The 26531-nt window shown below is 39.2% G+C and overlaps 1 protein-coding gene across 1 annotated transcript in view; it reads right to left on the reverse strand.

The window, feature by feature from the left end:
• Positions 1 to 519: 519 nt before the first annotated feature.
• STOX2 (storkhead box 2) overlaps positions 520 to 26531 on the reverse strand; it is a 129651-nt gene continuing 103639 nt past the window's right edge. Inside the window, exons 4-5 of the mRNA XM_061583997.1 lie at positions 14422 to 16693; positions 520 to 7540 (exon numbers count right to left, since the gene is read on the reverse strand). Of these exons, the coding sequence (XP_061439981.1) occupies positions 7345 to 7540; positions 14422 to 16693 (2468 nt within the window). The 3' untranslated portion in view covers positions 520 to 7344. The remainder of the gene's footprint in view (positions 7541 to 14421; positions 16694 to 26531) is intronic.

A 26531-nucleotide genomic window follows, 5' to 3' on the forward strand; every position in this document is an offset into this window, starting at 1 on the left:
ATGCCATGGCAAGAGACACCTAGAGCCTCCAATCTCATGCACAGTGTTTGCCTTTCACTCTCCACTTGTAAAACATCTTCCTTAACCTTTAAGGACACTACTTTGGGGGCAGCCCATACCCCAATCAGTAGAACACATGCTTTGCATGATCAGTTGAATCAATTCAGATAGTAAAGGCTGGAAAATTCACCTCCCTGAGGACATGAGAGAGCTGCTGCTGGTTGGAGAAGAGACAGTAGGCTGTCTGGAGCCTCAATCATTAGCTGGTATAATAAGGCTGCTTCATAGGTTAAAAAAACTTTTTTAGTTTGTAACACAGAAAGTATAACATCAACGTGATAAAATGGACTGAAAACACAGAACACAAGTAGCATACACATTTTCCTCACAGCAGTGGCATTTGCAAAATAAAATAAAATAAGACTTGAAAACATAACATATAACCAAATGTTATTTAATGTTTTAAAAAGTAACACAATCCAAAATGGATATTTCACACAACACTACATAAACAACATGAACACAATATTACCATATGGAGGGACTTTCAAATATAGACTTACAAAAATCCCTGTCCTTTTTTTTTCTTTTAAGTTATTATACTAAGCATGACAAGTTATTATCATTTACAATATGGTACACTGACACAATAAAAACCATGTCACAAATGTGCTGTTATAAATCAGTAACGTTAAGGGAAGACATTTCATGAACTGTAATTATTTCATATGAAATACTATACAATATAAACAGAACATCCAGCTTGGATGACCTTTACAGCAACCAGAGACCAAGAAATTTTAATTTTTTTTCAGTGCAAACACATTTATACAAGGCAGTCTTGGTTGCAAAACTCCCTTCTAGCATACAGTAAGTCCCACTTGCATTTATTAACTCATTTAAACCTAATGCAACAGTCACATTCAGTCACTCACAGGTTACCTGCAGAATTATGATCCCTTTAAATGGAAGTCTCTTGTTCCTGCAGCTCCTGCACAACATCTGTGCCAATTACCCAACGGGCCCTATCTTTCACGCTCACGGGTGGTTATATGAAGTATTTTAAAATGTTTTTTCAATATATATAGCACTGTAATCTCTAATCACAGTATTGTAGTGCATGGTTATGGAATAGCATCTAGGGGTGTGTGCGTGTGAGTTTCTCAACGAGAGAAGAGCAATTCCCTTAATCTTTCTTAGGGTACTTTATAATGCAGAACAACTCAAAGCGGAGGCACTCTGGTGAATTTGTGAAGTGTTTATGCATCATATACTTGACAGGATAGGAATCTGGCAGGTGCTGAATACAATACACAATGGGTCTGTGCTGAGCTATGTCTTGGGAACCATCTCCCAACAGAAGCACTTTGATTCTGCCACTGTTAGATGGACTTAAACAAATGGTCTCTCCTCATTAACTATCCCTGTCCACTAAACAATAGCCATATATATGCTGCTGCACAGACTACTTTTATTTGAAAGTTCTCCAAAGTGGTGCACATAGTCTTTGCTGCACCATCCCAAGATGCTGGAACTGCCACCATATTTTATAGGAACTATGGGATCGATTTGAAGGCAGTCCATTTCCATTTTTATTTCCATGGGACTGTTACAGATGCTTTAATCATAGTCCCACTTAGGCTGTGGCCATACTCTAAAGTGGGCCCATCTAACTCATGCCCCCCACCAGAATGATGATGGATCAGCAGCCATGTATTGCAGTCTAACAGGCACTTTATGTTTAAGCCCCATGTCCTGGCAGATGCAAGCAGACTGCAATGTTGTGAGTGACAGGCCTGCTGCACAACAGATAATCTATCCCTTCTTTCACATCTATATTATGCTGTATTTCATGAATACATGTCACAAACACTTCCATGCACTGATCCTGTTAGGCTGATTTGAGACCATTTTACCAGAAATGATAAAATATTTCTTAAAACTGAAATACTGAAACAAATTTAAAACACAGAGGTTTAAATATTTTCTATTTTCAATTAAATTAAGCATGACTGGCACATCTGCAACTGAAGCTGGGTTTAGTATGTGTGTGGCACCTTAAAGACTAACAATGCATTGTGGCATATGCATGAAGTGGAGCGTGGTCCATAACAACTTATCAGCCTTCATTTTTACCGCACAAGACTAACACGGCTACTTTTCTAGGTTTAGAATGACAGCATATAACACCATCAAGTGACATTTCACAATTTTTTATTTAATCCCGTTGCCCAAATCCAGTGTAGCATTTAGTGTGTAAATCCGCAGCACAGCAAGCTCAAAAGCCAGCTGCAAGACAGGAGAAACCTGCATCTAGCAACTGGTTTCTGCGTGTACTCTCACTGATGCTATGATTGTCACCTCTTAGGCAAAGGGAGGATACCTATATTGCCTAATTGGCAGAGAGGAGTATTACATTTTGGAAGTAGAGGGTGCATATCGTACCATCTAGATTGGGATAATTACCGGTAAGATTAAAATTTAAAACTGATTTTTTAAAATAAAAAGTTACAAAATTAGTTGGAAGTATTTCTGTTTAATAACAATGCTTTTTTGGAGGAGCAGGAAAAAAATAAACTATAGCAATCTCTAATTTACTGAACTCATCAATTTCACATAAGGAAAAGCCCTGCTTAAAATACATTTTAGTATTTCTCTTGTGTGTAGTTATTTTAGATTTTTCACTAGTGAGAATAGCTAAGTTGATGGAAGAAAAACATTTTGGCGCTGTAGTAAGAGCCAATGCAAGACTTCAAAATGGTTTCTTTTAAACAGCTTAAAAACTAACTCTGTAGTGTTAACATAGAACTTATTTGTTGTGAACCTATAAACACTTACTTGGAAGCAAGTCCCGTTGATTGTAAAGTTTATTTCCACTAGTTCCAAAATACTTGAGATTCTCAGGAAAAAAGTACAGTATCAGTGCAACATATTACCACTCTTCCATGAACTGCTTTTTATATTAAAACTTTGCCAAAAAAGAAAAGTAACTGCCACTTCCTCTGATGGACAGATTTTGCTGGTGATTTACTGAAGGCAAGAATGTTTTTTAACCACACAGCTTTTTAATACTAATTTGTCTATTACAATCAGGACTGTATTTATTCAGTGTGTCCCTAATGGGACCACACAAACATGGAATGGAATCTGGGTCTTGCTTGGGAGTCAGCAACCTGGAGAGAGAGACTGGAAAATACACAAGGTGAAATCTAAAAAAATCAGAATGGCTTTGCACAGGACTGTCAGTGGTTGGGATGTGTATGGCTACAATCTTACACGCAGTTCCTTCTGTCCCCTCCCTCTCATTCTTCTAACGATAGCAGAAGCAGGAAAAATGTATTCATTTCTTAGGACCTGGCTCATCTTGGTCCAGAATCTAGATTAATTTGCTGTAAAATTTGGATTTTTCAGACACAGAAAGTTCAAAAGCCAGTATTATTTTAACCAGTGACAAGGTTCTGGCAAGATGCTCCTCCAATCCTGTTTATTATTTCTGTGTGATAATGACATGGATTTATATGGACACTCCCCTCCCAAAATGTATCTACCACATTTAGAGAAAATGAATTGGCAGTTGCCATTCAATTTTCTTATTTTTATCACCTCCCCCACCCCCCTGGATGCTTCTGAAGTTAGCTTCTTAACTGCTCCTCCTTCTTTTTACTAAATGTCTCAAGGAAAAATATTCTCCTATAGCTTGTTTGGTGGTTCTGTTACTATTAACACTAATGACAGGATCTCAAGACTATTTATTTCATTGTGAAAAATATTGGGCTCTATAGTATTCAATCCCCAAGATGTGCAAGACTGAGACAATGGAGAGTGTATCATACCAGTGGCCCACTTAGGAGGCAGATAATGCAAGGATTTAAGCTAAGCTCTGGCATGGTATTTTGCCATAAATAAAGGCAGAATAGGGCCCCAAAGTGTTTAAATGGAGGCAGAAAAATACCTGGTGTGTCTTTTGCTAAGCCCCAAGCTGCCAATCATATTCCATATACTGTATATATTAACAGGCTTCTAAATTACAAGCAACACTAGACTTTCTACCAGGTAGAAACTTCAGCAGAAATGGAAAGACAAAGCACAAATTTGAGCTCCTCCCACTTTGCTTATCTAAAAGATTCTATGATCCTTGTATAAAATCTTGTACTACTAAAGCCAATTGAATACAGTAACAGGAAATCATGACAATGAAAAATGACTTCATATGCAAGCACCGACACACAAGAGAACGTCATGGCCTTTTTCTTCATAAAGTTTTTAACGTCGCTCTTAACAATACCCTTTTTTAAAAAAACATGTTGCTGCATTTCATCAAATTCATGGAGGTAGTTATATGTGTAAAAAATTTTTTTACCATAAAAGTAACATTTTGTATTATAATAATACATATCAAGTGTGCAAAATGCCGACAGATTTGTGTTGACCCTTTAAAGTTGAACACAACATAGAGATTCAACGCATTCTGGTTTTGTAAACCTTTCAGTTGATACATTATGAGGAGGATGATAAATGATCAACCATGTAATACAAGGTTATCATGATTTCATCACAGGGTAACAGTGACAAAAACACTCAAGTTCCACTCCTGTGGGTATATATCTATAATCTCAAAATGGGATTTCTTTTTTAAAAGAATGCACAATAAGAATGTTTATTTGTGTAAGTTTAATTCATATAACATGTTCCGAGAATCACATTAATGCTAATAATAGGCCATAAACATGTTCTTGGCCAACAGCCATGCCAACATTAACAGGGCCTTTATAAAGCTTTTCTTTGGGAAACTTTAAATGTCAACTGAGGAGAATTTATTGTTTAACACTGGATGTCTTTTGTATAATTGCTAAATGTATTCATTTCCGTAATCTTAACTAAAGGGAGAATATTTCCTATATATGGTAATATCTTCCCCATTCACATTTTAATACTGCATTTTAATTTTTGCTTTCAGCTACAAATTAAGATATTTCAGCAGCTGTATTTAGTGAATTGATACGTACTATAAAAATCAGAGCATGTCTAAAAAACAAAAGCTGCTCTAGTGTTACAGCAATTTCCTCCCCAAAACCTGATGACTCTGCAATCTGTATTAAATATTCCCAGAGTTATAAGATTTGTCACACGATGCACTTCTGGGTTATTACACCATTGCTTCAAAGGTATTTATAAGGCAGGAGGCCAAATAACTAACCAAGTAAGCAGCATAATAATCTCCATTATACACACTGAGCCATCTTACTACTCGTCGCAGAATTGATAAATGATAATATAGAAAGCATCTAGAACCTATCCTTTACTGGTCGTTTAAATATAAGGACTACAACGCAAAGCTTCACAGGACTCAGAAGGCTCAGTGTGCACAATGGGATTTTATGTATGGAGTGCTTCCTAACACTAAGGGAAGGGACAGCTCTGGCTTGTTCAGAACTCCAGTACACACATCTGAGTTTCTGCATATGTACCACAGCCCCTGGATTTGCAGTGGACTGATCTACCCCAGTGTAAACTGAAACGAATTGTGCCCATTGTTTATAAAGCTATTTCATAAGCACCTGAAAGCTCTTTAAAACTGTTTAAGGTAAGAATGCACTTTCAGAAGACAACACAGAACACAAGTGAAACTTGAACAGGTTATACAAATCATCACCAGTACCTGATGAAAATACCGTCTTTAATGGTATGCTTGGTTATATCACCTGGATATCAACAAAAGACAGATAGTGTAAATGTCAATTCATACAACAATTTACACTGCTTCTGATCTTCCTGATTGTATTTTATTCTTCTACTTATACCACCATTATGATTGTTTGAAAACAAATTTTCTGCAGTACTGGGTTGCATAAATAACTTGACAGCAGAATTTGGCCTTTATGCTTTACAAGTTTACTCTTGAAATTGTGGATCTCTCTAAATATTAATCTAGAATATTTTTTTAAAAAATAGATTACTTTGGATTAGCAATTTCAGGACATACACATTAGATATAATAGACCTGTGGATACAGAATGTCTATCAACTTTGTGAGACTTTACAAAAGAGGTAAAGCGATGTCTTTTATTGAATTAACCTTTGTTGATGAAAAACTTAGCAAGATTTTGAGTACATCAGTGAATCTCTCATTCTCTCGAATCAAAACAAATAATCGCTCTCTTTATCAGCAGCCCACCTGGACACATTTAATTTCAACTCTCATGATTATTTTTAAACTAAGTATTTCCATACAATGTTTACTCACAAAGAAATGTAATTCAATAAAAGGCCTGAAGTTTATTAGTCTCTAAATATTTTCTCTACAGTGTATGCTAGTTTCAACAGCCTAATTTAGGCACTCTAAAAGCTACATAAAATAAAAATATATGTCCTTCCATAGAAAGAAATCAACCCTTCAGGCTCATAATTCATCATTTGTATCACAAAGAGCTTTCTTCTTTTTCTTTTTGTTCAAACAAATTATTTTGATACTAATAATAATTTGGGCTAATAACTGGAGTGACAGATTAAAAGTGATCACTTTATTTTACTTATACTAAAAAAAAATCCTGTTACCTCTTGTATCACTTAGTGATGTGCCTCAATCAAAGTTAGGTTTCTCCTTCCTTACCTTTAATTTAAAATCTTATATCCCTACTTGCAACTACTGGAAATTAAGAAATAAGTTTTAGATAAGCATCTCATACTTTTTTTTTTAAAAAAAGAGTAAAACTAGAAAATATCTCCATTATTTCCCACCTCTTTAAAACATGACCTCTGTTGACTTACTTCTTGCTATGGATTCTTGCAAGATCATGTCATGAAGACTCACAGTGAAAATGACAGATGTATAAATAATTCACAGGTAGAGCTGAGGTCTTTCCTAGACTCATCTGGCATTATTTTCCCTCAAGGTGACTCTTAGCTGTTTACTTTCAATGAAGGCTCAGTTTATAAAGGAAAAGAATCAACTCTGTGGCAAATAGTTTAACCAGTGGTAGGGGGCATCACATATCTGTGGCATTTTAAAATGAAGCTGGCAACTGCATGACATTGAAAATGCAGATTACACTTACAGTGTCTAGACTTTCATATATGCGCTCAGTTACGATTAAGTGAAGCAAAAGTGTACATATTATCCCTACTGCTATTCTCTTGCTACAGAGCTGCAAAATGTGAAAAGCAATACCTTGAAATAAAGATTTCTTTGTTGCCCCTAGCCTATGAAGCAGCACAGTTTAAGTCGACACAAAACTGTGCGATTGAGATGCCTGGTATTTTTCCTCCCAAAGATGTAAACATCAGTCCCCATGACGTAAACTTTGCTGTATAGGATGAAACAGAAGATCTGAGGCAGAAGCACTATCAAACACTTGTAACAGAAGCTTGCAGGCAATTAGCAGGTTTCTGCAGTTTTTCATTTTCAGTTGTTGGAGGGTCGGCACTTGCTCGGAAGCTGAACACTGGACCTGCACCACCATGTGCAGGACTGAGAGCTGGATTCTGACGCCTGTTGCTTTCAACAATGCTTGATGTGTTGGAAGCTAAACTCTCACGAGTACTAAAGAGAGAGGGGAAAAAAACAAAAGCACATATAACATCCGTACATATCCATCTAGCTGCCTGCAGGAAAAGAACAGAAAGTTATATAAAGGAATTCCTGCTTTTGCATGTTAACCACACTGCCAAGAATCTTGGTTTATTAAATCATACTATGCACATCTCTGATCGCATCTGCTTCTCTCTTCCCCTGACATCACTGGGTAAACCTGCTTAGCGGTGATGTCTTAACTCAGAATCATGGTTTGTTTCCTTCTAAAAAGCCAGGATCTCTAGCTACATTCAAATCAGTTTGTTGCCCACTTTCAAACCACTATCCTGGGTTCAGAAGTTCAGATGTCATAGTAAGCCAAACTGTGGCTTGCTGGGACCATGGATATGTGCAGGTTCCTGGGGAGGAGCTCACAGCTCCTCTGTTCATCCCTGGTCTTTATTTACTCCCGTGTCATGTTGAGTGAAGTAAAGGTTTGGCTTAGCATATCATTCAAAACTGGGTTCAGCCCCAGGGATTGGGCTCGTGGGAGTTGTAGTTCAAAAAAGTAACTTTTCCAAGCTCTGGATTCACGTGGTGGTGATGAAATGCCTTGTGCTACCATTTTACTACAGTAAATTTGTTATTACTAGTTAATATACATTTGCCATTTATGAAGGAGTCGGAGTCAGAGTCGGACAGTAGAGAAATAGAGGAGTCGGAATTGGAGTCGAAGGTCTGGCGTACCGACTCCACAGCCCTGAGTCACAGTGCTACTCATACTTGTCTATTGTTCTTCCCCAGTAGCTCATTGAGTGCCTTCTGACCTGGGGGGTCTCCTCTTCCAGCACTATCTTGTGTTGCATTTTGGATACTCTGTTCACAGGGTTTTCGTGGTAAGAGGTATTCAGAGGTGGTTTACCATTGTCTTCCTCTGAGTTTGGATGCATCTTAGTCTGGTGTTTCAGCACTGACCATTCCGCCTTGGGTGCCCCTGCTAGGAGTCTAGCCTTTTGGTCTAGACTCCTGATGGCATTTCTCTCAGCTTCTTCAACACACTCAAACCCCCTCAGCACGTTAAGGTGTGCATCCTAGAGGGGTAATTAGTAATATAATTAGTGGATATTATTAATAAAGTTAATACTTTCAATATTTAGCATTTAAGAAGTCTTTAATACTGAGCCCATGTCAAAATGCCAAATTTGTCCATTGTCACTCAAGTGAGGCAAACAATGTACTCATAGTGCCAGTAAAATGTAGCATCTTTCCATTCTAGACAGGTGCACTTAAGAACAAGGTCGCTGTGGATCAGCTGTGTGGCTACATGACTCATTTGCTGCTGTATCATAGGCTCCACTGAGCACAGCGACTTATCCCTCCTTAGGTAGCATACAGAATATTTCAGGATGAATCTGAAAAGGCTTTAAAATAATTTATTATATATATCACGCTCCCAGCATAACACCCTTTTCATAATGTTACCAGGCAACCATGACAAAAGATTGACCTTATGCCTAGGTGACACATATTTCCAGCAGGGATGATACCAATATTTCTTGCATGTCCAAAAGATTATCAGTAACGAAAGGCAGGAGTTAATTTTCTATGCTCCTGTCCAGTGAGTGCTGTCCACTGGACAGGGGATAGAAAAATGATCTGTGCATGAGCCTGAAAGAAAATAGTAATAATCTTGCTTTTGAATTCCTGTATTTTCCCTTCTGTTACCCTCCATTTTTTCTCATCATTGGCTGAATGCTTTCTGTGTATAGCAAGGTTCACTTCAGCGTATTATAGTTAAGTATCATTCACGCTTATGTTAACAGATTGGCTCTTTTTAAAAACGTTTATCCTCTACTTCTTCCTACCTCACTTCCAAGTTCTTTTTAGGCTATTTATAGTTCATATGAAGTAAGTCACATTGTTTGGCTTATAGTAAATCTTTTCCAGATAGTCTATTTGCTCTGCCACAAATAGATGGTTATCGCCAGCCAATTTCCAATATGCCATCATTCTGCAGTGACATCTCAACTAGAGATGGATTGTAGTGGAAATATCACATCAATAATAAAACAGAACGAGCATGCATGGCACACTTCTCACTATATATGCAGAGGAGATATGACAGTATGAACTATTGGTAGGAGCTCACAACAACAAATGTTGCTGAACAGGGTTGTTGAGTTTATTGTATTTATTCTGACGTTTTATACCTCACTTAATTTCCAAAGAAACTCAAAGAACCAAACATATAACAATTCCCATTAAAATAAATATTTGTATGAATGCCAGGCTGTCATAATAACACAGACATCAAAACAAAGTCTAAGAGACCAGCAAAGAGAGAACAATCAAGGTAAAAGTCTTTAAAAATAGTTAGGTTTTCACCAGCCTCAAATGCAATACAGGGATGGGGCCTAACACATCTCACTTGGCATTCCACGTGGTGTTTTACAGAATGGGCACTACAATGGAAAAAGCCCGACCCCTAGATATTGCCAGCCATGCTTCACAGGGGTGAAGGACCTGAAGTAGGTCATAATGATTGGAAGTGTGGGGAGAAACATGTAGAAAAAGGTAATCCTTAAGGTATGTGGGGTCCAAAAGGTCAACGCCAGCACCTTGAATTAGGGCCAGAAACACCAAAACAATAGATCATACAAAGCTGGCATGACAGAATAAAAATGTCTAACACTTGTCAGCAACCTGACTACAGCATTTGGCTGTAGTTGCTATTTCCGAACACTTTTCAAGGGCAACTGTATGGACAGCATGTTACAGTAGTCTAATGATCATCAGCAGTTCTACTGTATTAGCCCATTGGCCTTGACAATTTTCATATGAAATTTCCAGTACACAAAAAGATTAAGACTATTTCAACCCAATACAATAAAATATCAAAATAAAGATATCTTCTATCACCTCCTTAGAAATCCTCTAGCTGCTCTGTTCCTTTCTACTCCTTTCAACTCAAAGTTTTCTTGCAGTTAGAGCATATAGCATGTTCCATAGGCCACAAACTTTGAAAATTTTCTGACAACATGATTTTTTGGTCAGAACAGGATGTTAATTTAGGCAAAATGCTTTTCCCCCTTGGCCCATCATTTTAGGGCCATTCAACACCGCAGAATGCAACATATATTCTCCAGCTTGGTCTTCATATTATCCTGTCCCTTAGTTCTTCTTTACCTGGAGGATCTCAAAATACTTCAGGCAAATTATAAACCTATAACAGATTATGGATAATGCCACTTTGATTTTCATGTGGCTGTTTTATGAACCATTCATCTAACTTCTTGTAATATGTTCATGAAGTTTCAACAACATGTATCCTTGGTTTAACTGAGGGGCAGCCTACCTCTGCTTGAAGAACATGTGCTAGGGTTCCTGGGGAGCAATTGCCTCCATAAAATTTTGTTCTTTTCTCAGTAATCTAATCTGGTGGTCACTAAACCATGAATAATCATAGCAAGGTCCAACTTTGTCAGGGAGGGTTGGAGAAAGACACTCCTTGCTGCTGATGCCACGTGGGCATCTAGCAGGAATGCTGGGTCAAGGAGTTCACCGCAATCTATGACTCTGATCTGCAAACTGAAATCTCATTTAGGTGGTCTACCTACTAGAAGTGCTTCTGCTTTGTCTGAATTAACTTTTAACTTGTTCCATCCCAGCCAGTCCTCACAGCTACCAAGCAGCAGTTCAAACTTTCAACTTCCTCCCTATGATTAGATGGAAATGAGAGAGACTCGAGTATCATAAGCATATTGATGACTCTGCAAGCTAAATCTCCAGATGACCTCACCTGGTGTTTTCATGTAGAGGTTAAGCAGCATGAGAGACAACTGTGACACCCAGTTGGGTTGTTTCCTGTGAATTACCTTCTTACATTATCTTCACTGACACTCTAGGGAGTATGGCAGACAGTGCAAGAATCACTGAAAGGTAGCTTCAGAAAAGAAAGATCATTTTACCCCTTATATACCCAGTCGATCACTATGCTCTGCGGGTGAGGGCCTCCTGCAGATACCATCTTATCAGGAGGTCCATTCTGCACAACATAGGAAGCGGACTTTAAGTGTAGTAGCACCTGCCCTTTGGAATTCCCTCCCCTTCAATATAAACAGGCGTCATCTCTGGTATCTTTTCGACGCCTACTGAAGACCTTCCTCTTTTAACAAGCCTTCTAAGTAGAGACCTTATCCCAGTCTGTGTCTGTTAGAATTGCGTTTTAAGATTTTTTTAAAAGCTTTTTAAAAAAGATGTTTTTTAAGTTGTTTTGTTTTATATGTTTTAATGTCTGTTTTTATGATGTTTTAGAGTGTTTTAGTGGTTTTGTTGGGATATAAATTTAGTAAATAATAACAACAACAATAACTTCAGAAAACTCAAAACATTGTAGCAGCAACGTGGAACACTGGAGAGAAATAGAGAAAATATGCTCATATTAGCACAGATGTTCTGGGTGGAGGGCAGGTTTACTGTCATAAGCCAACTGTCCATTCTTTCAAAATGGAACCAATTATGTTTGCTTTTGAGTGAATGCAATAAAGCTCTTCATACTAAGAAATTATATAAATAATTTAAAAAAATATAATCAGTGTGTGTATTTTGTTTTTCTATCCACCAAAATTAGACACCATTACAAAGTTTGTATAACTGTAAAAATTCAAATATAGTTGTATATCAAACTATACAATGGATAGCTGAGTATAATGTTATAGAATTGCAGCACAAATCTAAATCCACATTCAGAAATATAGTTCTTTTGTAGGTATTAGTCTGAAATAGCTAATGCCAGTTGGCTTGGTCATCGTATTCAGGCAATTCTTCAAATCCTAGTTTGTTTCCTGAGGCTTCTCTTTCAGTTTCCTATTTAGTGTGAACCATAATTTTCTCTGCTTCGACTTCTGGATTGGCAAAATAACATTGTTTTTACAATCTCAGAAATCCACTTCAAGCCATGGTTTCTAATCTTGATTTAGAGGGTAGTTACTAACCACAGTTTGCCAATTTAGATGTTACAGAGCAGGGAATGTGGAAACCTGGAGTTTGTTTAATCCATGGAGGATCATCTGAAGTGAGCCATAGTCATTAACAGACTAAAACCCTGCTCCACACATAGACAGGAAAAATGTGTGCACAAAAAACCTACTCCACTTTTATTCTGAAAATGCTGATCAAAGACATTTTACAGGGCAGTAATGGGTAACCAAATTGCACAAAAATTTTGAAAACACTTCCTAAAGTCCCAAGCTAGAGAAAAATATATAGAATAGGAGGTGTGAGGAAGGGATGAAAAAACATTCTGTCTGGGGGAGAGGGAAAATAGGAAGCTGCCTTCTACTGAATCAAGACCATTAGTTCATCTATCTCAGTATTGCCTACACTGACTGGCAGCAGCTCTCCATAGTTTCAGACAGGGTTCTTTCCCAGTCCTATATAGAGATGACAGGGATTAAACCTGGGACCGTCTGCATGCAAATCAGATGTTCGACCGCTGACCTACAGAGGCAGAGAGATTAGATGACAGAACCTTCAGGATGGAAACAAGATCTGCTCATAATAATATATGTCCATAAAACAGACACAAAAAAAGCCATGATGACTGAAGCAGCCAAATAAAACCCTTTCTCCACACAAACCCTGCAAAAGGCAGTTATCATCACTTAGCAATCTTTGCATGTTTTCCTCATGCACTGTATAACAGTTAAAGATGCAGGTTGTTTGATGGAGGCAATGTAGTTTATCAAAACACCTTGTCTGTGTCTGGGCGCCAAGATAGGCCAATCTGAGAAACAGCAACATAGCTCTGTGGGAGCTGACCAGTAAACAAATGCAACAAGTATGATCTGCAGAAGCTCAATAAAACTAGTGATCAGAGCCTCTGGCACAGAAACATGGCTTCCTAGGCATAGGCTTCCAGGGTTAACAAGAAGCAGCAGCTGTTAGGAAAGTAAGATCTCTTTCCAGAGCCCACCACCACCCTGATCAAGCTAGCAGTGCCATTTCATACATAACAAATTTCCTACAGAGACCTAACTTCCATGTAGGAAAAATGTCACACACATATAACACAGACCACAGTCTGATGATCACCACATTTGAGTATCTGTATAATTTCAATTCTTGCCTTAGGTGAAGGAAAACTCTAAGCCTTGCTTTCGTTTTCTTCCTGTTCTGTGGCCTCGGAGGACACAACTCAAATCTAGCACCTGCTAGAGGGAATAACCCACAGGCATTCTCTCAAATAAGTTGTCTATCATTGGTTGCTCACTACTTTTATCTTCATTTCAAGATAAATAACAGAAATCATATAATATCACTATCATTAACAGAAGCATTTGGAGATTGGTAGGATCTATTATTCATTGCAATAAAGCAAAGGCCAACTTGATAGCAATCCAAGTGTTTTAGCAACAGGTTGAATCTACAATGCTAAGGGATTTAATGCTTGTTTGCGTAAGTCCATATGGGCAAACATTTTACCGCACATCTGCATCATGTTTGAATATCTGTACCACTTCAATTATTGCATAAGTTTAAGGAAACGTATAGGAGCAACTTGACACTTTCACTTGAACGCAGGCGGGTGAGTTCATGCTGGAACAGTTTGGTTGTCTATGTGAGTCCAAAGGCTGATTATTTAAGAGAATAATACTGACCTAACCATCCTCTGAAATAACTGTGATTATCCCCAGTTGTGTAAACAAGCCCATAAAGGTGTGGTGGCTGCCCAATTTGGCATGAGTAGTCAACCAGCCAACATAAAGACTGCCTCAAGTTGCACGAGAAAACTGTCATAAATGTTATAAAAGAATATCAGTTCAGCCCCACAATATTTAATGTACATAAAGGATATGATAATGTAAAATTAAAATATTAAAGGTATTGGTAAAATAATGTTAAATGCTTACCGTGGAGAATTGAACCCACTATCGACCGTGATGCTGCTGCTGTCCATGCTGTCCAGCCTTGCTGAATGTGTGGCTCTCTGGTTGTTGCTGTTCTCAGTTTCCTTTGGAGCAAGGAGAGTGAGATTCTTCTCAAACTTCCTTTGCAGGTCTCTTTCTTTTTCCCGCTCAAGAAGCCACTGCATAGTGCCCACATCATCCCGATTCTTTTCTTCCTCAGTGTTCTTATTGGTCCCTTCCTCAGAATCATCATCATCAGATACATTGTAATAATCAAAGGATGCTTCTTGGTTTCCAGCTGTTTCTTGCTGTCTCTGTGAAACAGGTATGACTTGGGTAACTGAGGTTACAATAGCTTGTTCGAGTTTGTCACATCTGCTTGGCAATGAGTCAGAAGGTGCCTTTTGATGAGGTTTTAGCAGTGGCACACTTGGCTTGTGAAAACTGTTCACAGACAGAGTACTGTGGAGAGGCTTAAAAAGTGTGTCTTTACTAAATATTTCTTTTCTCTTATCAAGGCTACTAGATTCCATATTGTGATGTTGAACCAGTCGGCCATTTGCAATCACTTCAGGGGTTTGGCTAGTAGCAACTGGTCCACTACTGTTGTTTGGCCCTTTTGGCGACTCATCTTTGTGCACTCCAGGTTCTCGGGCTATGTGCTGGGAGTGTCTTTCTGAGGGAGAAACTTTTTTAATACTTTCTGTCAAAGTCACTGTGTCATGGTCTTCTTTATTTTTCCCCAAAGGTGAAGGAGCAGTAAGTACGGTTTCACTAGAGGTGTTACACTGAAAGTAATCATCAATCACTGACTTAGTTGTACAGGGGTTGAGCTCATTATAGGGTGGTAAATTCTCTGCTGACTTGCTTTGTTCCAAGAGGCTACAGGGAGTGGGGGTTTCTGCATTGCCACTAGTCTTTTCAGGTTTAACTATTTCTTTGTAGTTTGCAGATGACATCAGAGCCCTTTGATGACTGAGTGACTGCGAAGGCCTTAAGGTGCTATCATCAATGTACGTTTGGCTGGTTGTTTGGTCATCTTGACTGCAAGCTTCAGCTATGTCTTCAGGTGTACCTAAAGAAGAAGCACCCAGAGGTCCTTTCGAGTTATCCATTGATCGAGACCGCTCCTTGGCTTTATTAGACCTCTCATTTCTTGATCTTCGGTCCTGTGTATGGCTGTGGCTTCGATGGACCTTAGAATGGGAACTTCCCCTTGAAGGTTCAGGAAAAGGCATTTCAGTTCTCCTTTTGGCTAGTTCACCAGATACGTCCCATTCAGGTGTCATAGGAAAGTGAGATTCAAGAACATTAGGGCTGCTGTGCATAATAAAATTGTCCCTTTTGTGTTCTATTATGAAGCAGCCTTCCCGTGGGGACCTTGTGAGGGGATCATAGAAATCATAGTCTCTTTCACCTGGAACGTCCAAATGGGAACCCTCAGAAGGATCGCCTTTAGAGACCCGAGTTTTGCTATGTGACCGAGATTTTCCATGGGACTTCCTATGACTTCTACTCTTTTTGCTTCTCCCGCTATGGTGAGCTGAAGATCCAGCTTTGCTTCTTTGAGCTTTTTCTTCTTCAAGTTTCTTCATTAGTGCAGTGTGCCTCATGACATTTTCCACAGTCAAATCTGGGTTAATACGCCTAATAATCTCCATCTCTACCTCCCTAGGTATAGTGGTAGGGGTATCTTCATCCCTCAGAGGCCATTCCTCAGGAGGAAACTGGGCAGAAAAATTGGCCAGCTGTTTTGTCTTATCCTTTTTGAAGCTTAGTCGAAACAATTTTAGCCCAAATTTTTTAGACTGCTTTTCTCCATCTTTAGGTTTTGTAAGTGTCTCTGTTTTATAAGAAAAGTTTACAGTACTTTTACTTTTTTCAGTGGGTGGCACCTGGCACATGGAAGGGGGGCAATAGGAGTCCTTGCAGTCTTTTGCTGATTTCCTTTGTAGAGTGGAAGCATGCATGCTGTGCATGTCTTCTCTGCAACAATGGCAGGAGTCGCAGTGGTTTTTGGGTAATGTTCGGTCCCTGACGCAGCCTGAGGTGGAAGGCGTTATGGTTCCTTGCTGTGGAGAGGTACACTGAGATCTGTCAGGTATCCTCTCATCCAGATGGTACCATTTACTATTAGTTCTAATAAGTGATGGCGTTATAAAATAAGTCTGTGGTGTCACAATGAAGTAGCCATCTGGAGTTGGATATATTTTCCTCTCCCGTACAAGCATATTTAAGGTATGACGAAGGATTTCTGGACTTGGAGTTGGAACACCTGAAGACAACAGTAAAATGTATTTATGAGTTGCTTTGTTTCAGGGAAAATTCAGAGCTTTCCATTTAACCCTTCCCAAATGTACAGATCCTTGACACAATCTCAAAGATAGCATGTGTTGAACAAGCAAAATATGGTCAAGCATCCTCCAGTGTGTTTGCTTTTAACTTATGTCTTGCACTTGAGGTCTCTAAATTATTAACTAAAAAGGGAATGTGAAAAAACTCTTTATTTCAAAAGTGTTGGTAAATTGTAAGGTTCAAAGTCATACCCCTACACCAAAACCTGAACTGAAAACCATCAGAAAACACTGTGGATTCTTCTCTCACCCATCACTTCCTCTTATAAATATTTAAATCGTAATTTACTGAGTTATTTCATATAACACAAAAGCAAGGCAGGAAAAGGCATAATTATGTTGTTTTTGGTATCTGCACATGTATTTAAACAAAGAAATCGTATCAGAAAATTAGTAACAAATGTCCAGGGGCAAAAGGCACTTTAAAAAAATTAGGTCAACATTTCCCTGATCATAGCTTAAACTATTTTTTAAAGAAAACTGAAACATGACACAGACTTCAGTCTAGGAGAAAGGGTCATTTCAATGTCAGCCTAAAGTCAAATCTTTCACATAGTACACAGATAGTGCTAGATGCAGTTTGTCTTTTCAAAATCATTAGATGCTGAACTTGAACTAAGGCTAATGGCAGGTAAAATTTGTAAATTGTAACACCAGTTTGGAAATGGAACAGGTTGACTGGTGGAACTGTACAGACTTTATGCAAAAGGTGGACAAATAAACGATATTTATAGAGATTATTCAGTAAGAATATGACAAGCGAGCTATCTCCAAGAGACTATTCTATTCCATAGTAATGGGTGAACATTACTGCTCTGATATATAACCAGAGAAATTGTGCAGCTGCAACATGAGATACTGTACAAATCGAACTTTTCCATACCATTAAAGGCACTGATTAACTTTGTAAAGCAACCCAGTATGGGATGCAGATACTGTTAGTTACCAAAGACAACACTACTTATTTAGTGGGTAAGTTAATTTTATGAAAGCTCCCATCACAACCAAGATTCTACAACAAAAAGTAGTCTTACAACAACAAATCAAGCTAGTTTCACCACCATCCTATTATTATTGTTGATGTTATTGTTAATAAACAAATTTATGGCATAAAGCCATCAAAGCAGGGTACAAGATAAAAAAAGAATAAAACACAAAAACACAAGTTCTAAAAACAATAAAATATTTGCAAATGCACATAATAAAACAATTTCTTCAGGTGTAGAATTGTTCCATGAATGATGGGTTACACCTCAGGGAAAGCCTTCTTAAACAAAAAAAAGGACATGTGTTGCAGCCATCACATACATAATGAAGGCTTTTAGATCACTTTCCTGAAGTGACCAAAAAAAGTACAAGAATTGACATAGCGAGACAATTTGGTATAAAATGTGTAAAGTTGTGCTAGAATTTAACATCAACTTACTATCAACATACAATCATGAGAAGAAATACAGCTATTTAGCTATACTTTTTAAGATAGCATTTTTAAAGTAAAAACTTCCAAGCCGTGGCTGCAAAGGAAGAATTAGGAGCGCACTCTAAGTGCAGTTCTTCCTTTCTAGATTGAATATGAATGTAATACTTTTTAAATGTGGTGCCTTTTTCTGACACTGCAGGCATGAGAAAATGGTGACATTTTTTAAAGCAGTGAATTCAAGCAGCAGTTGGAAAGGAAGAATTGGGAGTGCACTTAGATCCTGCCCCCGTTTCTTCCTTTTGAATTTGGCACCACAACTTTACCTGTTAGATGTTTGGCATCAGGTGATGGGACAGGTAGGCATGGTTTAGGCCAAACCACACTGCGGACCAAGTGGAGAGGCTAGAGGTTCTCCACCGCTGCACTATATCATATTGGCTCAAATATGTTAGGATACATTTTCAAAGCCTAATTTCTGAATTCTGGAGACATGTTTTTGGAAGCCCAGATAGTACAGCAACAATAAATTACATAATTGAATCAAGCCCCACAATTTCTTATCAGTGCAGAATCTATTTCAGTGGACAAGTTTTCCTCAGTTCATAGTACAGATCTAAGATAGGGCATAAAATATACTAATAACAGCACCAAACTAAGACAGTAATTTTAACTGGATTGGATCCCAATTTCACCTTCTGACGGAAAGGCTCCTTCCATCCAGGGAAGGCTTTGAATTTAGAGGAGGGATGCTATTGATAGAGGGGGGAAGTGAATTGTCACTTTCCCCCCTCCCTCAACAGCCCCCCCCAATGTCACCCTTCACACTGTTTAGAGCAGCCTTTCCCAACTAGTGGGCCACCAGATGTTGTTGGACCACAACACCCATCAGCCTCAGCCAGCATTGCCAATGGTCAGGAAAGATGGGAATTGTGGTCCAACAACATCTGGTGGCCCACTAGTTGGGAAAGGCTGGTTTAGAGCAAGGGATGCCAACCTTCCAAATTTTGAGAAAGTGCTGTGGGCACCAGTCACAAAATGACTGCCATGGGGACACGACACGACAGTCATTGCTTCTTCCCTCACCCTGGACAACCTCAGGTTTACCACAGGAAGTCAGCCATGTGCTGCTGATCCTGATTGTAGAGATTTTGTAATATTGATTTCACACACATATGATATGATGCTGTTGCCAGCTAATAACAGGCAGCATTTTCCAGTATCAGGAAAAATATACAAGGCTGCCACACACCACAGTCATTCTGTCATGCACATGCATACATACAGACCACAGATACACATGCACCTCTCTCTCACCCACACCCACACCCTTCATATACATCTCTCCCTCCATTTCACAGACCACACATATATGCAGACCATACCTCCCTCCCTCCCTCACATCTCCCTCTCACAGACCACACATACATACATATCCTCCCCCACCCAACACAGACCCACATAACATCTTTCCCTCCCTCTTCCAAGTGCATTTCTCCCTCACACATACGGGTTTCTACAGGAAGTTTTCTAGGGGAGGGCCTGGGGGGCAAATTTTTCACGGCACGGGAACAAAAACACTGAAAGGATGGTGCAGGATAATTTCTCACACAAAACAAGAAGAATGGAATTTGTACATTTTGGCTCATATCTAAGATCTAAAAATGTTAGAAACTTCCTTTTAAAAAAATGAAAGCTAGGAATGTGGGTATTTTGGTTCATCTTGGAGACACCAAAGAATGACTTCACAGGAGCCATGGTGCCTGCGGGCACTGGATTGGTAACACCTGTTTCAGAGGGTCCTAGATAGTCCTATGGAATATGTTAATTTTGTAGCTAGCTTGATACTAAAAAGCAGCCAAGCCTGCTTACACTTCCTCCAGAATATGTATCCTTTCAGTTCCTGCATGTATATCCATACAAATAGCACCTATTTGACACACCTTTTGAACAATTGGTACTTTCTTGCACAATATCTTTGGTGGGGTGCTGGTTCACTACATAATAGGATTTCTAAAATTCCATTTGCTTTCCCTAGTTTGAGCTCAGGGAGTATTATTCAATCTGTCTTCAAGCAAATATTGGACAAAACTTACATAAAATGACTTCTTTTAATAACAAAATAGGTGTTCCTAACAAGGGGTCATTGTGTATGCCTATTAGAATAGTTTTATGTTCATCACTATATTCGTTTTTGCTATGTATGAGATCTATGAGATTTCTCTCTTTGCTTTCTCTTTACAAATGGCAATGTATTACATATCTTGAACTATATTTTCTGTTCTGCTGAGTATATCTTACTTTTATGTAAGTATTGTTGCTCCTGGACTGTTGCCTCAAACCAACTGCCTCAAACACATTATTCCTGACATGTTGCTGATGTGTGTGTGTGGGAGAGAGGTATTTTGGGTGCAGTACTTTGGATGGAGATATCAAGTAAGAAAAATGTGTACAGACCTACATCAATTTTATCGATTTCCTATTGCTTGGAGAAAGGGAAAGAGTTGAGTAAAGGTAAGGGAAAGAGGTAGATTACGTTCTCTGAAAATTCTCGTCATGAAGCTGGATGTTTTCTTGCTGGTGGCAAATTAAGTAGCAGGTAGGGTATAAACACAATAGGAGCCATCTTGGATCCATTCATCCTGTGTTTGATTTCCCTTTCAACTATTAAGTAAATCATTTATGCTAACATAATAAAAAGAGTATGTCATGAAGGAAGCAGGGAAACCTTAGTTTCCTCTGAAACAAAGACACTAATCTTATTCATCTAGCAAGTGGTCTTCATGTGTTCTGTACCATTATTTATTCCATGCGTGAAGCTTTGAGAAGTGAGAGCAATTATGTAGAACCTATTTGAATAAGCTTTATGCCAGCTATTTTTCTCCATGAAACCTACCCTTCTTTGCTTTAAGATCTATGGACTTCCATATAAACCCCCAACACTGAGAGTAACTTTTGGACAACAGACAGTAGATGCTAGCAAGGTCATGTAGCAAGGTAGTATATAAATTGCTCTTAGATTAGAGAGGGTCTTTGATAACCTGCAGTTTCAAGAACATGTGGACTTAACCTTGGAGTATCTGGATAGGGGGCTGGCCATTGATCCAAGGTTATCACAAGGACAATAAAAAATGTCTCAAGTCCTCAGTTTGCTTTGTAACAGGGTGATTTTTGAATCAAACTTTCATTTGCTTTAGACTTAATTGTATATCTAAAACTTCACACCCAACCTGATTAAAGGGACTTCACAGCCCACAACTCAAGGGAGCAACTTAATTGATTAATATTTGCAGATACCCAAGTCAGGCATCAGGATGACTTTGAGCTCATGAGTTTTTAAATTTGTCCCAAAGCAGTTTCAGTGAGACAGATGTGTTGGGTTACCCAGAATACTTTGGATTCATGACAAGATAAGCTAGTAAGTTTCCAACTACATTTAATGCATCAAAAACATATATACAAAAACAAAATATAATTATATACTAGTAACTCATATGAACTTACTAAAGTTGTAGGTAGGCACTGGTCCATCAGGGAAACCCCCCCCCCCAAATGGTAATGTTATACTTAGTATAGCCAACTAAAATGCAGAAGCTTTTAAGTTCTCTGGAACTTGTTTTTGGGCTGATGCTAAGTGTAAAAACAAAAGCTGGGGCTGCAGCGGGGGAGATGTCCCAGAACATGGTGAAAAGTCTAAGTCCATACTTTAGAACATGGAGTAGTAGAGGATATGTTGCACAGATTTAATTAAATTAGTTAAACTTAGATTCATACTTCATTTTAGGGCCACTGGGAAGCACCCATGGCTTCTCAGAAGATAAGCACGGCAAAGGGAAACCAACCTAGCCCCATCCAATGGCCAACAGAAGGTGCAGTTGCAGTGTCCTTACCTCCCTGCATGAAAGAATACTCTGCTCCAACTGCCAGGTACCTCGGACTGCAGAGTTGAAGGGAGGGACTCCTAAGGTTACCAGGAGACTTACCCTCTGCCTCCCAGGAAGAACATCATGGCAAGGAAAAGACCAACCTGGCCTCATCCACTGGCCAGTGAAGGTACAGACTACTTGAATGCCTGCTTTCCTCGCCATTTCCCCCCCTTTTGTATCATGTCTATTAGATGGTGTGTGCCTATACTAGGCTCACAGTCTTACCTTTTGGTATATGGACAGTGCTTGCAAAATTATTATTATTATTTCAAGCACAGAAATGGAAGTTACATTCTTAGCAGTTCTCCTGTACTACAATAATTTTAAATCTTGTCAAATAATTATCAAATCATTATACATTTAAAATGCTATAGTTAATATAGTAGCAGTTCTCCCACACTCCTTCCCTACCCTAAATTATAACAATAAAGGCACGTTCAACTGGAACTGATATTTATTCACTATAAATGCAGATTTATGAAAAGCAAATTTGAAATGCTGCTGAATCTTCTAAAATTATTTCTTCCTGAGCTGTCACCGCGGCTTAACAAGGGGTAGAAAAACCTATCATTTGCTCAGGATATACCAGTTTAAGATGTAGAGTGCTCACAATGTGAGGTTATAAATAATTAGTATACCTTCTGATATAGCCATGACCCAGATTTGTACCTGCTCTGTTGTTCAGCAAACTAAGGGGCTATGTTGCAATGTAAAAACCTGCACTGAGGAAGCACATTTTTATTCTAAGGCTCTGGTTTTGAAGTTACTCAACCCTAAAGAGTTCTCTAAAAAAAGAAGTAGCAGAAGCAGTTTGAGAAATGCAGCTTTGGATGGCAACCATTTTGGAACCAGATGGGCTGTGGGTTGGACCCAGTTTTCACAATCAAGTACCAGAGCAGTTATTAGCAATGCTGATAACTACAGGGGTGATCTGTTCTTACTTTATTTTAAAGTATTTTTATACTGCCCTTTAATAAAGATTCTGAGGGTGGTTTACATAAAACAGAAAAAGACAATAAAAATAAAAATAATACAAAGGCACTATTTCTGGTATTAACTTCTGCACACTATAATGGAAACAAAACAGCAGTGGTATGAAAAGGTTTACATCACCACCACACACACAAAAGCCAACAATATGGAACGGTTCTAAGATTAATGAATCCTGTATCCATAAAAAGAATCCTAATCTTGCCAGAGAAACAGGAACAAGGAGCCTATTATCCACCAAAATGTGTAAGAGGTGGAAATAAGAGTGGAAAGAATTGGTGTGGAAACTGTAATATTGGCCCATGAATACAAGAGGATTCCTACTTCAGAACTTTTGTCCTCCATGAGTTGGAGGGTGATTGGGATGATGAGATGGCGAGTAGAACTTAGTATCATCATCCACACTCTCCCTGCTTGCATGTAGATTTACATATGAGTATGTCAGAAGGGAGACTGCAGGTAGATAGAATCCATTAACTGCCTCTTTGTGTCAAAACAAAAATGGTTGTGAGATTGAGGTTTCTTTATATACAGGTGCAGTGGTTTGAAAATTGCTGCCTTTATGAGAAGACTAAAAGAACTGGGCATGTTTAGCCTTGAGAAGACTGAGGCGTGATAGCACTCTTCAGGTACTTGAAAGGTTGCCACACAGAGGGCCAGGATCTCTTCTTGATCATCCCAGAATGCAGGACACGGAATAATAGGCTCAAGTTGCAGGAAGCCAGATTTCAACTGAACATCAGAAAAAACTTGCTAACTGTTAGAGCGATACAACAATGGAACCAATTACCTAGGAAGGTGGTGAGCTCTCCCACACTGGAGGCATTCAGGAGGCAGCTGGACAGCCACCTGTCAGGTACGCTTTAATTTGGATTTTTGCATTGAGCAGGGGGTTGGACTCAATGGCCTTATAGGCCCCTTCCAACTCTATGATTCTATGAATTATAATATGGAACATTGGAAGCTGCCTCATACTGAGTCAGACCCTTGATCTATCTAACTCAGTATTGTCTACACTGACTGGCAGCAGCTCTCCATGATTTCAAGACAGGACCCTCTCCCAACCCTACCTAGAAATGCTGGGGATTGACCCTGGGACCTTTTACATGCAAATCAGATTAGTTATTTGGACCAGAGATGTGGCCTGATGACAGGGAAGGACTCCACACAATTTAAAATGATTGGCTGGAGAGAGACCCTGTTTGGGCATAAAACGCAGGTCTTAGACCCCAGTGGGAGCCAGTCTGTGTGTGTCTGAGGGTGTGTGAAGAAGAAGACAGAAGATTCAGCTGAAGGGAGAGGATGGAGCCAGCAAAGAACATTCAAGGCTTATTGGTTTGGGATGTTTGAGAGAAGCCTAGAGCTGAAATCACTGGATGGAGCTGAAGAAGTCTACAGGGAAAAGCATGTGTCCCAAGAGTCAGCCTTCTCTTGAAGCCAAAAGTTAGCAGGGATGCCGAGTGCTTGAGGCAGCAGAGTTTGCTGGACCTTGCAGAAGACTGAAGCAGAAATCCCAAGAGAATCCTGATAGACTCCCAAGATAAGAGGTCATGGACAGTGAAGAGTTCAGGTACAGTCTTCGGTGCCTACTTGATGAGTGTTAACTGGGTAGGAAGGGTTTAGGGAAACTGGTTATAGGTTTAAATAGGGGAAGGAACTGAATCACCCAGAATTGTCTTCTTAAAGAAACTGTAACCTTGTAGTGTAACCATTCTGAGTTAAATAAAACAGTAATTAAGTAAAATTCAGTATATAAGTAACCATACAAGCTGACATCACATCTTTTTATAATAGTTATTTTAAAATAAAATACAATTTGCTTTGTTTTACAAATTAAAGTGTAGTCTGTTTTGTCCACTGCTAATAATGTTATATACATTATAAACTGAGATATATAATTGACCTAATATTTACATGTACAGTGGCAGTGGTAAAAGAGTTGGATAAATACGTAAATGGTTTTACCTTTGAGTAAAGAAACAAACGTTAAGGTGTGGGAAATCACCACAACTTGGTGACAGTAGAGTGGGAATTTCTCCACAATTTGGAGGTGGCACTGTGGGGGTATCTCCATACTTTGGCTCAAAAAGCTGGAAATGTTAGTTGCAAGAAGAAAGAAGTACGGTCAGCATTCATTTTGCAAGTCCTGTCAACACACTCTATTGAAATGGAGAAGGGAGTGACAGAGCTCTCTGTATGCTGGCCTGGGAACTCTTGGGCTCATAAAGACCTAATTTCCTCTGCTTCCTAATTCAAATCAAAACAATACCATGCCATTTATCAATTGGCTATTGAGAGCTCTGCGTTCTTGTGTGAGTTTCCAATTAGTACCTAAACACCCACCTTACTTTTCTTGCCAGTTTTTCTGCTTCTTTCCTCTGTTTCCTTGAATACTGAAGTGTAACTACCCAGCCTCTTTTGGCTTGCTGCATCTCATCCTCATTCTCCCTTCTCTAGGACAGCCTTTTTTCAGAATTTTTTTTCTGAAAATCTCTGATCTTGTCTCTATTGCTCCCTCTCAAGTTCATTATAAGGGCACTTTTCTATTTACACTAAAGGCCCTAAAGCAGATGTGGGGAAGCTTTTTTCCCCTGGCCCTCCCCTTGCAGACAAAAATCTAACAGGTGGATGGGGCCACTCAGCTGTCAATCACTTGAAATCATAATGTCAGTTGGCGAGCCTCTTTGAAAACGCTTGCTCCAGCATCATGAAAGGGTTTGCATTGAAACCCCTGCTAAAACAGAATGTTTTTCCTCCATTTTAGCAGGGGTTTCAGGGCAATTCCTAAGCATGAAGCAAGGCACGCTCCCACTGCTCATAAGATGATAGGCAGTGGGAGCATGCCTTACATGCCAACAATCATGAGCTCACTTCAAGCTCCTGATTGTTCCTTTGAAGCCACGTCGGTACCTGCCCCATACCTGTCATCATATATGATGTCAAGTGTGGAGCAGGTGGGCATGGCTTGCCAGATAAGGCCTGGTGAGACAAACTGGGACCCCTTGGTGGGCCAAGGTTGGCCTGACAGCTGGAGGTTCCTCACCCCTGCCCTAAAGCTATGCATGTTCTACTCCTGTGTATTGTGGTAATCATACCAATTTCTGGGCCAGCTCTAGCAGACTGACAGAATCTTCAAAGGACCTGGAGGCAGAGGAGGGGATGAGCCAGGGTGCTGAAGGATAAAGGTCCCCTTAGCACAAGGGTGGGGAACCTATGGTCCTCCAGATGTTGTTGGAATACAGCTCCCATCACTCTTTACCACTGGCCATGCTGGTTGGGGCTGATGGGAGCTGGAGTCCAACAGTATCAGGAGGGCCACAGTCTCTCCATCCATGCCTTAGCCCTAGAACTATATTCTTCATAGTCATTTGTTTTCTAGAAGGACTTTTTTCCTGGACATGGAAAAGCAGGGTTTAGAATATGCAT

The sequence above is a fragment of the Rhineura floridana genome, chromosome 9 (assembly GCF_030035675.1).
Source record: "Rhineura floridana isolate rRhiFlo1 chromosome 9, rRhiFlo1.hap2, whole genome shotgun sequence".
Taxonomy (NCBI): Eukaryota; Metazoa; Chordata; class Lepidosauria; order Squamata; family Rhineuridae; genus Rhineura; species Rhineura floridana.